The sequence below is a fragment of the Centroberyx affinis genome, unplaced genomic scaffold (assembly GCF_046629955.1).
Source record: "Centroberyx affinis isolate AG114_WGS23_722 - 3 ecotype Tasmania unplaced genomic scaffold, CSIRO-AGI_Caff_v1 ptg010078l_1, whole genome shotgun sequence".
NCBI classification, from domain to species: Eukaryota; Metazoa; Chordata; class Actinopteri; order Beryciformes; family Berycidae; genus Centroberyx; species Centroberyx affinis.
Window position 1 is genome coordinate 6,316 of NW_027284731.1, and position 14,802 is coordinate 21,117.

Genomic DNA, 14,802 nt, shown 5'->3' on the forward strand with positions numbered 1-14,802 from the left:
TCTAAAGCCAGTTTTCCAAATCGTCGATCGTGTATCAGCAGAAAACTCTGAGACATAAAGAGACTCGACACCTTGGAGTCAGAACTGCTCTAAAATACTTTGGATTTCAATGGGATCCTTCAAGATGTTTTTAAACCACTTTTACACCGAGGAGAAGCTTTTCTTTAAGTGACATTTTGTATGGGGAATGTTTTGGGTCCATGGATGGTATTAGATGAGGGGCGTGGCCTAAAGGCAGCAGGTGTGACTGGACAACAGTAAATAAAGATTGAAACAGGTGAGCGAGCGTGACAAACCAGTGGAGCGTTCCTCCCTCCCTCCCTCTCCTCTCTCCTCTCTCTCCTCTCTCTCTCCTCTCTCTCCTCTCCTCTCTCCTCTCTCTCCTCTCTCTCTCCTCTCAGTCTCAGTTAGTTGGTCTGTTAGTCGAGTTGCTCGTTCTGTCGTCTCTGTTTGTCATTTTGTTCCAAACCTGCTACAGGTGGGTGAGCTTGGGTGCTTCCTGGATTCTGCCCTGAGTGGAGGTGTGGTGCGCCGACAGCTCGGTGTAAGTCGGGGGGTCGCAGGGCCCCGGGGGCCCCGCCCCCCCCACGTGGTGCTGGTTGGCGGCCGACATGGGCCCCGCGCCGTTGTAGTCCATGGTTTGGTGGTGGGGGGGCGCGGGGCCCAGGTGGTTCAGCCCGTACATGGAGGGCCCCGAGCCGGGCATGGGCTCCGCGTAGCCGCCCCCCCCCACGTACGCCGGGCTGGCCTGCATGTTGGCGGGCGTCCCGTAGCCGGCGCCGTTGGCCTGCACCAGGCCGTGGTGCGGGTGGGGGTCGGCGTAGTCCGGGGCCGGGGCCCCGTACTTCTGCTGGGGGGGGCAGCCCTTCATGGGGACGTTGGGGTAGGCGGTGGACATGGAGTAGGACACGCCCGGGTGGGGCTTACCGAAGGACGGCGGCGACGGGGCGTCGTACCCCGCCCCCCCGCCGCCCCCCCCTCCCATGCCGTGCATGGAGTTGAGGAAGCCGGCGGACGACTGCATGGGCAGGGGGGGGGAGCCGGTGGGGGACGGCCCCCCCGAGCCCGAGCCCAGGCCCTTGGACTTCTGGTCCTTCTTGTACTTCATGCGTCGGTTCTGGAACCAGATCTTGATCTGGCGTTCGGACAGGTTGAGCAGGTTGGCCATCTCCACGCGCCGAGGCCGGCACAGGTACCGGTTGAAGTGGAACTCCTTCTCCAGCTCCACCAGCTGGGCGCTCGTGTACGCTGTGCGAGCTCGCTTAGAGGCTGCTGAGGAGCTGCCAGGAGGACTCTTCTCCCCTCCACTACCACTCTCTGCTCCTCCTGATGCTGAGGAGAGAGGAGGAGAGGAGAGGAGAGGAGAGGAGAGGAGGAGAGGAGAGGAGGAGAGGAGAGGAGAGGAGAGAGGAGAGGAGAGGAGAGGAGGAGGAGGAGGAGAGGAGAGGAGAGGAGAGGAGAGGAGAGGAGAGGAGAAGAGAGGAGAGGAGAGGAGAGGAGGAGGAGGAGGAGAGAGAGGAGAGGAGAAGAGGAGCAAAATGAGAGAGAAAATTAGAAGTAGAAAGGAGGAGAGAGCGGGGCATTAGAGGAGAGAAAAGGAAAGAGAAAGGTAGAAGAGGGAGAGAGAGATGTGGAGAGTAAAAGAGAGAATGAAAGGAGACAGAAAAGGAGAAAGAGGAGGAGAGAGTGAAGGAGGGAGAAAGGGAAGAGAGAGAGAGAGAGAGGATAAAAAAAAAAAACACAATTAGCCGGCTTGCAGGAGGAAATTGAAAGCATTGAGTTTGTTAATAAAGCAGGAGGAGGTCCGGGCCGACTGATCCCCTGATATTAGTTGTCAACACTTCATAACGGTGGCAGTTATTAAGCGGCGGCCGCCCGGCACTGCATGGCCGAGAGAGAGAGAGAGAGAGAGAGAGAGAGGGAGAGAGAGAGGGAGAGAGAGAGAGAGAGAGAGAGAGAGAGAGAGAGAGGGAGAGAGAGAGAGAGAGAGAGAGAGCTAAATTGCATCACGGCTGGATAGACAAACCGCCCACAGCCACAGCAGCAGCAGGAGGACGGAGGTCAGTCCACGCTCTCTTCTGTCTGATAATACTGAAACTCTACTGACTCCTGTTAGAGCTCTGTGTCACTCTGGTGTCTCTTCCTCCTCCAGGAGAAAACTCCAAAAAAAAATCAGTGATTCTGTGATCTGTTGCTCCGGTAGAGGAGACTGGAGAATTGCAAAGGTAATCACATTCTTTATGTTTATTAAACCTTTTAGTTTGAACAAGTGTAACACTGAAATCCGGGGAAATCGGAGGAAACTTATGCTGAAAATAATACGTTTATCAATAATTATATAAATAGGTGAAAAAAAGTGAGAGACTCCTTTTGTATATATTGTGAGAATCTGCTTTGTCGGCGTTCCTCTATGTGCTAGAAGTGATTTTCAGACTGTTCCTCCAGACAGTGGCAGTGAATGGAGAGAGAAAAAAAAACAAAAACACAAAATTCTCCAGTCTCCTCTACCGGAGCAACAGATCACAGAATCACTGATTTTTGGGGGTTTTATCATGGAGGAAGAGACACGACCCAAGACTCTACCAGAGGCACACAGGCATGCTGAGGCCTCCTTCTAAAGGTCACGTGTCAAAATCTGATGCTGTTGTGTGAAAAAAAACCTCCTGACTGCATCGTTGGTGTTTTTATTTTTCTCCCTTGATTCGCCTTGACCTGATCTGATTCCTCGGTGGTTTGTGCTGAGTGAGTTTCACGACCCCTGGGCTCCTGAAACCCGTGGAAACCCCCGACTGTATCGTTTCAGAAACACAGGAATCCATCTCAGCTGCTGCTAACAGGCAGCCGGGTTACGGGACGTCCTGTACCCGCACAGCCAAACTGTTCGATCCCCTAAACCAGTGACTCTCAACCTTTTTCATATCAAGGACCCCTAGTTTAGTCCACATTAGAGCCACGGACCCCCATTTGATGAGATTTTGTCTCTCTGACCCAAATCTATATTTTTATTGTTAGATATGATTTTGTCCAGAATTCCATGACTATCTGTACTGAAGGCAGAGAGATAACAGTGAACTACTATTGTAGTACTACTAATTGTGTTAAATAATGCTGAAGTTTAACAATTCATCAACTTGCTGGGGACCCCCTGGAACCCCCTCAAGGACCCCTGGTGGTCCCCGGACCCCACGTTGAGAACCGCTGCCCTAAACCAGCGGCTCTCAACCTTTCTGGCTCCTCACCCTTTTAAAACGAGGCCATGTCTCCTTACAGGCCGCATATTCAACCAAAGAATGATTTTCTCTTTTCAGGTTGTTTCATTTGATTATCAGATGCTTAAAACTATTCAGTATCTCACAAGAAAAAACAAAAATGAGAGAAAAATCTGAATAAAATAAGCCGTAATAATAAATCTGTATAGTAGATTTTTTTCCTATCCCATAAATCATCTCAAGACCCTCCAAAATTATCCCACGGCCCCCTGGGGAGGGTCCCGACCCCCAGTTTGAGAACCACTGCCCTAAAGAACCAAGTGTCCTGGAGCAAGACACTGAACCTGCTCCCTGTTTGCTCATCAGAACGCCACAATAATGGTTCTTAACTGGTTCTTTAAAAGGCTGTGTGGTTCCACGAAGAACCATCACCTACTGAAGAAACACTTTATTAGTAAAGTACAGAGGCTGTTCATCTCTCTCTCTCTGTACATACTGTGTGTGTGTGTGTGTGTGTGTGTGTGTGAGTGTGTGTGTGTGTGTGTGCTTGTGTTGCATGCTATCAATATGTGTTCATACTAATAAAGGCTGATGCAGCCCAGTTCAAACCAAGAACAAAGATCCTATCACTCACTCTCTCTCTCTCTCTTATCAACAACATAAACAACAGTTGAACTCTCTAGCCTTTATCTCTGTGGATGGAGAGAGATAGAGAGAGGAGAGATAGAGAAAGGAGAGAGGGAGAGAGAGAGAGGAGAGAGACAGAGAGAGAGAGAGATGGGGAGAGACAGAGAGGGGGGAGAAAGAGAGAGAGGGGGAGAGAGGGAGAGGGGAGAGAGAGATATCCATCTCATTGTCTAACTCACAAATCAGTGACATTTTCTAAATGTGATTGTTTCAAACGCTCATCAATAAACGCTCTCATCTCTTTTCATCTCTCTGTCAAGTCAACTGAACGCTCTCTCTCCTCTCTCTCTCCTCTCTCTCTCCTCTCTCTCCCCTCTCTCTTCTCTCTCTCCCTCCTCTCTCTCTCTTCTCTCTCCCCTCTCTCTCTCTCTCTAACATGAATATGAAACCCATATTCATTATCGCAGAACGCATTTCTTTTCCATTGATAGCCACCGACTCAAATAAAATATCCGTCTCTCTGTCTGTCTTTCTTTATCCGCTATCAAACACGCACATGATATTTAAATCCATCACCTTGTTTCCTTTTTTTTTTTTTAATGCGTTCCAATTTGAACGTCTCTCTCTCTCTCTCTCTCTCTCTCTCTCTATCTATCTGTCTGTTATCAAACATGACATTTAAATTCATCCTCTTAATACTTTCCTACTTGCAGCTGACAGCGGCGATCCAAGGAGGTAGAAAAAAGGAGGAGGAGGAGAATAACAAGGAGGGTGAAAGGAGGAGGAGGAGGAGGAGGTGCAGGATGAAGAGGAAGAGGAGGGATAAGTGGAGAACCGGTTCTAATTTACTTTCAGTTCCCGGTTTCCAACTTGCCTAATTCAGCGGAATCGATAACCGACCGCGCTAACGATTCCTCCGATCGATCGTTAAGTTTGAACAGCTGGACGCTCCTCCAGCAGCTTTCTGACCCGGTCAGTCGGGGGGGGGGGGGGGGGGACATTTTGTTTTTGTTCCAGTTGCTTGAATATTCTTTTCACTTGTTCCTGTGTTTTGTTCCCTAGAGTAAGGCTTCATGCCGCATGTTCCTTAGCTGTTTGGAAAAGTGATTCTGAGGCAGGAGTGGAGACCTCCAAGTGGAGTAAAGAAACAAAGTGAACTCCTCTGGAGCCGCATGTCGTCTTTTTACCCCTGAAATTACATACAGAAGGAACCGATGGATAAAGGATCGGGTCGATAAGGAGAATCGAAAAGTGGCACCGGAATCGGCGAAATCCTAACGATACCCGGCCCAAAGGATAAGGGAGGAGGAGGAGGAGGAGGAGGAGGAGGAGGAGGAGGAGGAGGAGGAAGGTGAACCAGACCGTCCTGTAACTGAAAGCTCACAGGTACTGTCGGGTATCGTTGGGATTTTACAGATTACGCCGCCTTTTTCGATTCTTCTTATTGATCCCCTTTTTTTCCTGTTTTTTTTTCCAGGGGTAAAAGACAACTTTGGCAGAGTTCTCTCAACATAATTCTTTATTTCTGTAATTTAACCCAGAAGCCGCAGTCCAAGATTCACTGCCAGCCAACAGTCAACAATTTTGATCTAAAGGCTTCTGCTTAAATGCTTGAAATTAGTTTCTTAGACAAATATAAATAGTGAAGTTGATCCTATGTATGAATTTCTTTCCAAAGCCTTTGCCTTTCCATCAAGGCAAAGGGCGGCTACTTTAAAGAATCTAAAATATAAGATAGTTTTGATTTGTTTAACACTTTTTTGGTCGCTGCATAATTCCTTTTGTGATATTTCATAGTTTTGATGTCTTTACTGTTATTCTAAAATGTGGAAAATAGTAAAAAATATAAAGAAAAATGCATGTGTCCAAACTATTGACTGGCAGTGTAGACGTTGCTAAATTTTCAGTGCTAAACCCTCTTGAGCTGAATTTTAGTCTTGACATTTATAACCATTTAGACGTCTTTTAAACGTAAAATATTAACGTAAAATTGCAATCGAAACACCAACACCTCCCTCAACTCTGCTGTTATTATCCTGTTTTTTTTTTTTTAAATCCACCTTTTCTCCCTGATTTTATATTTATTTTCCCTCGCTCTTCTCTATCAGAATAACAGATAAGGTCAGAGTGCTGTGGCTCTGACCTTTGACCTCCCTCACTATTGGCTGCTTGGTGATCTGGGAATGGAAACCTACTGATGGGCTTGTAAGTCAGTCTGGATAAATGACAAAAATGCTAAAAAAGTAAAGCAAAATTTCACCTGTTTCTAGGTTTATTCTCATAAAACGAATTTGAACCTAACTTACTATCTTAGGGAAATGGAGAAAAGCTTTGGTAAAATAACACAACCAGGCCTGGGATCTCACATTGTCGTCCTAAATCTCACTTTCCTGACGTCGACTAACAGACAAATATTTACCAGCGTCTGACTGGTGGCTGCTGGTCATTTCCCAGCAGCTCTGGAAACCAGTTTCTCCATAATAATCTGAGAAACACATTTAAATCCTCTGGGGATCCGGGGTTTTGAAATAAGGAAAAAAAAAAAAGGATGTTGATAATGGAAGTGAGGAAAGAAGGAGGGAAGGAGGGAGGGAGGAGGGAAGCTAATGAGAGAGAGAGAAGGAAGAGAGGAGGCAAGTGGAGGGAGGAGGGAAGGAGCTGAAGGTTGGTAATGAGAGGGAGAGAGAGAGAGACTAGTGTAGGAGGAATAATTTTTATGCTAAACCATGATGTTGCTGGGTACTGTGGGGCAGAGAGAGAGAGAGAGAGAGAGAGAGAGAGAGACAGAGAGACAGAGAGAGAGAGATAGAGAGAGAGAGAGAGAGAGAGACAGAGAGAGAGAGAGAGAGAGAGAGAGAGAGAGAGACAGACAGGCAGACAGACAGGTGTAACCCCACACACCGTTGCCAGAGTTGTTGCTGGGCGAACAGTTTTTCTGCTTGGTGTTCTGCCTGGACTCCTTCATCCAGGGGAAGATCTGCTTGGCCAGCGCGGGTTGGGGGGCAGCGAGGAGGAGGAGGAGGACGAGGAGGAGGAGGTGGAGGAGGAGTTGGACGACTTATTGGGCCCCGATTTACCCACCGAGGAGGCCCCGGCCCCGGCCCCGCCCCCCGGCTGCTGCGCCCCGGTGCTGCCGTTGCTGGGGTTGGGCGGCAGCGGCGGGGACACCTGCGGCCCGGGGTGGAGCTCCGGCGGCAGGCTGGGCCGCATGCAGCTGCCGTTCAGCTCCTTGGCTTTGGAGAGCTGCTGCTGCTGCTGGTGGCCGCCATTACCGCCCCCCCCGCCCAGGGCCTGCAGGGAGCAGGCGGACCGCTGGTACGACTCCACGTCCAGGTGGGTCGCCGACTGGAAGGCCGGCTGGTGGTGCGACACCGGGACCGGTGCATCGTACCCGCCGAAGCCGTTGGCGGCCGCCGCCGCCGCGGCCGCCGCTGCCGCCCCCTGCACCTGGTAGGACGAGTAGCCACCGAAAAGCGTCGAGGAGTTGTCGTAGTACGTCGTTTTCTGCATTTCCGAGAGAAGTGGCGGCGTCTCGTTGTTCTCCGGTCCTTGTTGAGAGCCGCTGCCGGAAGACCATTTGGCACCGGGGGTCACGTGACGGTGTCTCTCCAGCGGCCCCCTGCAATCTGACCTGAGAGGTTAGGAGAGACAGAATGAAGAAACGAGAGAGATAAATCCATCTTCCTGCGATGAAAGGCGCCATGACATGAATAGAAACCGCTGCTTTTCTTCACTCTACCCCCCCCCCCCTCTCTCTCTCTCTCTCTCTCTCTCGTGAGCCCAGCGCGCGGCCTGCAGATGCTCCGGTGGCGGGGGCACGAGGAGGGCAAGCTGTGTTCCCTCTCTCTGCGCACACACACACACACACACACACACACATTCTATAGCCTATCCTAGATAAATATTTTCATCGAATTAACTGAATTAACCCAGTAGCCTAATTCCTATATTATTTCATTATTAGGCTATTATTGTAGGCTATTATTATATAGCCTAGGTTAATTATTTTATTTTTTATTATTGTTATTATTATTATTATTATTATTATTAGGCTAGGCTATTATTATTATCATCATTATTATTATTGTTATTATTATTATTGTTATTATTATTATTATTATCATGTTGTTGTTCAGTAGCCTAATTATTCTCCTTTAACAACGAAGCGACCAGGACAACGTGGGATGATCACAAGGCATTGTCTGTTTTTGGATTTCTGAATGAAAAAATAAAGTGTTTTTTTTTTATTTTTTTTAATATTTTCAACTCTATTGTATTTATCCTGTATTTGCCCAGCAGCAGCGCAGCCCGGTAGATGCTCGGTGTAATAAAGCTTCCCGCCCTGCGCGCGGCTCTCCGGGCTAAACGGGATGTTTTGTAGGCTGCAGCCTGTATATATTTCCTCTGTGTGACTGATGTCGGTAGCCTACTTCTGTCAGCCTCTGCCTCTCCGTGATTTACTGGATCCCGTCTGCTCCGCTGTTACCTCACCCATATGAATCTATCAGCGATTTAATGAAGCAATCATTTCTGTTGGATTATTGGAAAATTAGTGTTCTTACGCTCTTTTACATTTGCATGAGAGGAAACCCGTGGGCAGAACATCACGTCAACATAATACACCCATTCATAACTTTATGGATAAAGAAATATAAATACAAAAAAAACCAAACATGTTTAGGATAGTTCAACAGTGTCAGACTGGGGGTTAGGTGATATAAAGACAAATCCGTTCTGTAGAAGAATAATCTATTCTCCAAAACATTACATTAGCCTACAATATATAAATAAATAAATAAATAAATAAATAAATACATAGCCTACACACATACATATATACATATATATTTTTTTATATTTATATATATTTTTACATTTATTTCGTTCTCGGCCTGTTTGTGTGTGCGTGCTGGAGGGAAACCAGTGCAGATGGCAGCCCGGGTCCAATTTCCTGACGCTTCTATCCGGTTACACGGTAACGGATTTTGGAAACACGTAAAAAAAAAACCTTGAGTTCAGACAAAATAGGCCAAAAACAGATAGATAGATAGATAGATAGATAATAGATAGATAGATAGATAGATATAAAGAAAGAAAGAAAGAAAGAAAGAAAGAAAGAAAGAAAGAAAGAAAGACCCCGGAAGAAGCTTCACGAGCCAGTGATCCATTAGGGTCGCGCGGCCAGAGTGCTCTATCATGGCTCCGTCAGAAAAAAAAAGAAAGAGAGAGAGAGAGAGACAGAGGGGAGAAAACAGCAGCTCGAGCCCCCATAGACTCCCCTATCTCGCGCTCAGCGCCGGGGTGGCCGCGAGAGGCCCGGGTTGTCAGGCACGAGAGAGCACCTGGCATTCATTTCTGCTGTCGAGATAAAACGTTTAACGGGGAGAAGCGGAGGTGAACCGGAGCCGACCGTCCACGAGCCTCCAGAAACAAAACAACAGAAACACACTCTGAGGTTCTACAGGGAACCACAACGTTCCTTGGGCTTTAATAAAGGCAGAACCATTTATTAATTATTTAAAAAAAAGCATTTTAGAAAGGTTCTCTGTAACACTATGCTCACGTGGTTCTACATAGCACCTTTATGCTGTGTAGAACCATTTAAGAATATATGAAATGTCCCAAAACAAACAAACAAAAAAACAACACTGGGTTCTTTATTCTGATTTGCATATTTTTTTGTATAAACAAATCACAGGGTGCGTTGAGCCATTATGGTTCCAAATAGAACCACTATCCTAACCAGAGAACCCTCCTTTTTCTGCGTGTATAATAGGCTATAATATAATGCTATATGAGGGTCATCAACTAGCCTATCAATTATCATTAATTAATCCCACAGATCAATTAAACAGCAGCCCGGGCTGAGAATATAGCCTAGCTGCTATTGTGTTTCATAAAATTAGCATTAGTGTTAAAATGAGCGGAATCACGGATAAGAAATAAACACCAAAAATAGAATTCAGTAAAGCGGCAGGCCTGATAATGTGGCAATAACTGGGTGTTAGATAGATAGTGGAATGTAGGCTGGAGATTTTTCGAAAAAATATTTTATTTGAAATGGTATTTCTTCCAGGCTACCATTCGCCTAATATTTGTATAATGCAAACTAGTATATTTGTAATCAAATGGAAAATAGCCTACAATATTTCTGCAGAGCCCAACATGTTGAAGGTGTAAGTTTGTAAAACAGAAACACCAAAAAAAAAAAAAAAATGAAGGAGTTAGTTTAGATATCGGCCTGCTGCTGAAAACACAACGGAAAGGAAAATAGCCTATATGTCTTTTCTACAAAAAAATACTTGTAAAATAGGATTTTAGAGGCAGATGGATGAGTTTAGAATAAGGATAAAATGACACTGAAAAGATATAAACTGTGTGTGTGTGTTTTTTTTTAAGGTTAGAGAGCCTCGGCCTGGTCCAGCTTTGGACCGTCAGCTCTCAGCACGTCACACATGTCAGCCATTTATCTTTCTGGTAGACAAGCCGGAATCCTAATTATTTACTCTGAGGAATTGTCCCAGGGAGGGAGGGAGAGAGAGAGAGAGAGAGAGAGAGAGAGAGAGAGAGAGAGAGAGAGGCCGTGGCAGCGAGTGTAGGAGGAATATGTTATTAAATCATATCGTTGTTTCGCCATTAAATGGGACACGTAATGTCTCTGCCCCTGGCTTGTAGGGCCTCCGCTTAATACAATCACCAACTTTACTAGACGCCTCCCCGAATAATCCGGTTACTGACGACCGAAACACCGAAACACCGAGGCCTGGGAATAAAATAATCCCCCTTCCCATACACCATACACAGACTGAGGAACAGCCACCAAAACAAAAACAAAACAACCGAGAGAGAGAGGGAGAGAGAGAGAGAGAGAGAGAGAGAGAGAGACGGGGTCGGTGTCCGGTGTCTGTGTTTTATCCGTGGATATAAAATTACAAATGGCGCCTGCCATAAAGGGCTATGCAGGCAGGGAGAGAGAGAGAGAGAGAGAGAGAGAGAGAGAGAGAGAGAATGCATTAACTTGGACAATCCACGTATTCCTTATCCCATTAACGAGAGGGGGAGAGAGAGGGAGAGAGAGAGAGAGCGAGAGAGAGAGAGAGAGAGAGAGAGGCCAATTATGGAGCCGAGCCCAGAAACAATGAAGGACTGGCTTGATCAAAGCCATTGTCAGAACAGCAGGTCCTCTCTCGTGGCCTGGTTTGGAGTAAAAAAAAAAAAAAAAAAAACACCAGCCGGGGATAAAAATACAACATCTAAATATGTGTGGAGAGAGCTGGAATAAATGTTAAGATATCAGCTGAATAACGACATGAAGGCCCGTGGAGGGGGGGGAGGAGGGGAGGGGGAGGAGGGGGGGGCAGTAGCAGGAGGAGTGGAGCATCACAACAGAGAGAATAAAAATGACAAGTTGTCGCCCGCTGCTTTGTAAATAAATCTAAGTGAGAAATAGACAAGAGGGAGAGGAAGAAAAGAGGAAGAAGGGGATGAGGAAAGGAGGGAAGGAGGGAAGGGAGGAAGAGGAAGAGGGAAGGGAAGGGAAGGGGGGCAGCCTGCGGTGTGTAAGGCAGCTTAAAGCATTGTGAACTCTTCTTGAACCGAGATTGAAGTCATACGGGCCATAAATCACCGAGCCCGCCGCTCCGCCATTCACAGCCCGGCTAACACAGCACACACTACCGGGGTGTCGGAGCCCCGGCGCCGGCCCGCCCGCCCGCGCGCCCGCCCGGTCCTTACCTTCCTCAGCCCCGGTCCAGCCCGACGCGGACACAACGCCGCATCACAGATTAGTCCTCATGCACGTTCAGCACCAAATCAATAATAATAATAAATAATAATAATATAAAAAAAATAATAAAAACGAATCCCGGTCGCTTCCTCTCCTGTCTTCCCTCTCCTCTCCTCGGTATAGGAACGCAAAATCCACCGCTGCTTGTGAGAATCCCGCTCCTCCGCCGGTGCTGTCTCGAGACTATACCACGGCTGCTCGCGACCACCGCCACCACCACAACAACACCACCACCACCAGCAGCAGCAGCAGCAGCACGAGCCAGCAGCAGCCAGCAGCAGCAGCAGCAGTCCGGGCTGCGCGAGGGGGGCGGCGAACCGGACACCGTGTGGCATGAACGGCTGAGAGCGCCTCGAGGAGAGAGAGGGAGAGAGAGGGAGAGAGGGAGAGAGGGAGAGGGGGGCTCGGGGAAAACGGACAGGCGGGTCGGCGTAGGCTAGGCTAGGCAAGGCAAGGCAGGCTGGCTGGCTGGCGCGCGAGCTGAAGGAGCTTACCGGGAGCCTGCCTGCCCCCCCTCCCTACCCTCCACCTCCACCTCGCCCTCCGCCCTCCGCCCTCCGCCCCAGCACCAGCGCCTCTACCGCCGCTGGCTGATAACAATGGCCTCAGATTTCTGCTTTCCTCAGTCTGACTCCATCAGGCCCGCCGCGAGGAAACGTCACCCCATCGCATTTTTGTTGTTGTTGTTGTTGTTGTTGTCCTCCTTTCTCTCTCTCTCTGTGTGTCTCTCTGTGTGTCTATCTCTCTCTCTTTCCCGCCTCCCACCGGCTCTCCTCCTCTCTCTCCCTCCGTCTCTCCCTCGCCGTCTGCCGGGTCTCTCTCGCTCTCCACCCCGCTCTCGGTGGAAGGCTAGGCGGGCTAATCTCACGGCTAATCCCGGCTAGCAGCAGCACCACCACCAGCAGCACCACCAGTAGTAGCCTAGTAGTAGTAGTAGTAGTAGTAGTAGTAGTAGTAGTAGTAGCAGGTATTCCCGTTATGTTGACAACACAGGCCCCGGTATCCGCAGCGCTCGCAGGAAATAACGGAGGAAATAACGGAGGCTTGACTCGCGGACGCGTTGATTCCCCATCAAACGGCTCGAGCGTCACTCACAAATTATGCTAATTTCACCGACAGGCAGGGAGAGCCGGAGGAGCAGTCCACAGCACAGCCAGGCTGGATTCACTTCATACTTCAGGCTGGGTGACAGATTTGTTTTCTGGGAGTTTTGTCGAATTAAAGTGTAGAGCAGAACTTTTACATTCCCACTGCGCAGCCGTGTCGTTTATTTTTGTGAACATCTTTATTTTCCTCTGCAACGATCTCTCCTATATATAGGCTACCCAATAAATAATGCTAATTTCAGAAGAGCCAGACTTATTTTTTATTGTTTTGGAAGGAGAATTAAAGTTTTCTCCCACTATGTTTCCTCGTTAATTATCCTAACACCAACACAGACGAATCATATGAGTAGATGTAGATAAAACTACTGTTTATTTCTCTTGTGTTGCGTGTCTGTAATAATATCAGTCTTTCGTTAACTGTCCTAATAGAGGCAGTAGGACAGTGATAGACTTAAAGCTACAGAACTATTATTAGTTTTATTTTAAAACAACAGTTTAGGTGTTATTGTTTGGTGATATTGGTTGTTTAGTTTAAAATTATTGCAATTTCCAGCAGTTTTGGACAAGATAGACAGCTGGAGCAGGCCCAACCTGTAGGCCTAATAGCATTAGTTAGCTACTAGCTTGTGTATCTGTTATAATTCACTCTAATACACTGAGGGAGCCTTTATTGAAGGATGGTAATGTTAACTAATAGGCTCATATAGTTAAATATTTGTTTAATGTCTTCTTCAGCGTTGTTTAGATATTGTTTACTTGTTTGTTATTACTTTTAAACATATTTATACCAAGTGAGTGTCCAACTGTCACTGGTAAATAAAGTTTTTATTAGTTTCTTAAAGTCTGTCTACATGTTGCTGTCAAATAAAAATGCAGTTACAGAGCCAGCTTAATGAGTAAAACATGAAATCAGGAGGCTGTTAAATGTGTTTTCATGCGTCTTTTTGGATAAAATGGCAAGTAGGACGATGCTGTTTATATAAAATATTTGTTTACTACTGTTTTGTGAGGTATCGCTCAGGTTAGATTACAGTGTGTTTTATTTAGCATTCACCTGTCTTACAGTAAGTGTGTGGCAATGTGGTGACATTTTTATAGGCAACATGAGAGACTTTCTCTCTCTCTCTCTCTCTCTCTCTCTCTCTCTCTCTCTCTCTCTCTCTCTCTCTCTCTCCCTCTCTCTCTCTCCATATTGAATTTCCAGGAAATGGGATTTTTTTGGTTGTTGTTTTTTTGCACAGCCCCTCCTGCAGCTCCTTCCATGTCTCGCAGCAGAAACTAGACTTGTCCTCTGTATTGTTAACGTTTCAACACCTAATCTCCCCCTGCGACAATTTATGCACCAAAAAAAAAATGAATAAGAAAAGAAAGGAAAGAGGGAGGGATGGAGGGAAGAGGGACAGACAACAGTTGGAAAGCAAAAACAAAGCGGCAAAAGGAGATGATGTGAGATATTCAGCAGCTCTAGCTGGACTGGCCTTCCACATTCCCACTTCCTTCTCTTCTTAAACAGAGAAAATATTACAAGAGAGCAAGAGAGTCTGTGTTTTGACTTCAGCACCCATGGGGGGGGGGGGGCAAAGTGCAGCAACATTTCAAGAAAGAGGTGAAGAAGTAAAAAAAAAAAAAAAAAAGTGACAAGAAAACCCAGAAGGGAAAGAGACAGAGAGAGAGAGAGAAAGAAAGGAGAGGTGAGAGCAAAATGGAAATGAAAATATGAAGGAGGTGTTTTTACAATGTTTTCATTACACCCCCCCCCCCCCCCAACACACACACCTCCTTCTCCCTCTACCTCTCTCTCTCTCTCTCTCTCTCTCTCTCTGTCTCTCTCTCTCCCCACTTCCCTCTCTCTCTATTTTTATTATTCAGGACGCTACTCCTGTCGTTTATGGCTACGTAAGATTTATGAGTTCTCTCGCACCCAGCAGTGTGTGTATGCGGTGTGTGTGTGTGTGTGGGGTGTGTGTGTGTGTGTGTGTGTGTGTGTGTGTGTGTGTGTGTGTGTGTGTGTGTAAACAGCCCAACTTTAAAATAGATAGCATTCGGTGTGGGCTGCTGAAAAGAGAGGATGAGC

The 14,802-nt window shown here is 47.1% G+C and overlaps 1 protein-coding gene across 1 annotated transcript; it reads right to left on the reverse strand.

Moving 5' to 3' along the window:
• Positions 1 to 388: 388 nt before the first annotated feature.
• LOC139640637 (homeobox protein Hox-B3a-like) lies at positions 389 to 11,892 on the reverse strand. The gene is given in 4 exon segments (XM_071514810.1): positions 389 to 1,332; positions 6,738 to 6,827; positions 6,830 to 7,467; positions 11,571 to 11,892. Coding segments are annotated over 3 exon segments (1,467 nt in total). The 5' UTR covers positions 7,347 to 7,467; positions 11,571 to 11,892; the 3' UTR covers positions 389 to 472.
• Between the last annotated feature and the right edge of the window lie 2,910 nt (positions 11,893 to 14,802).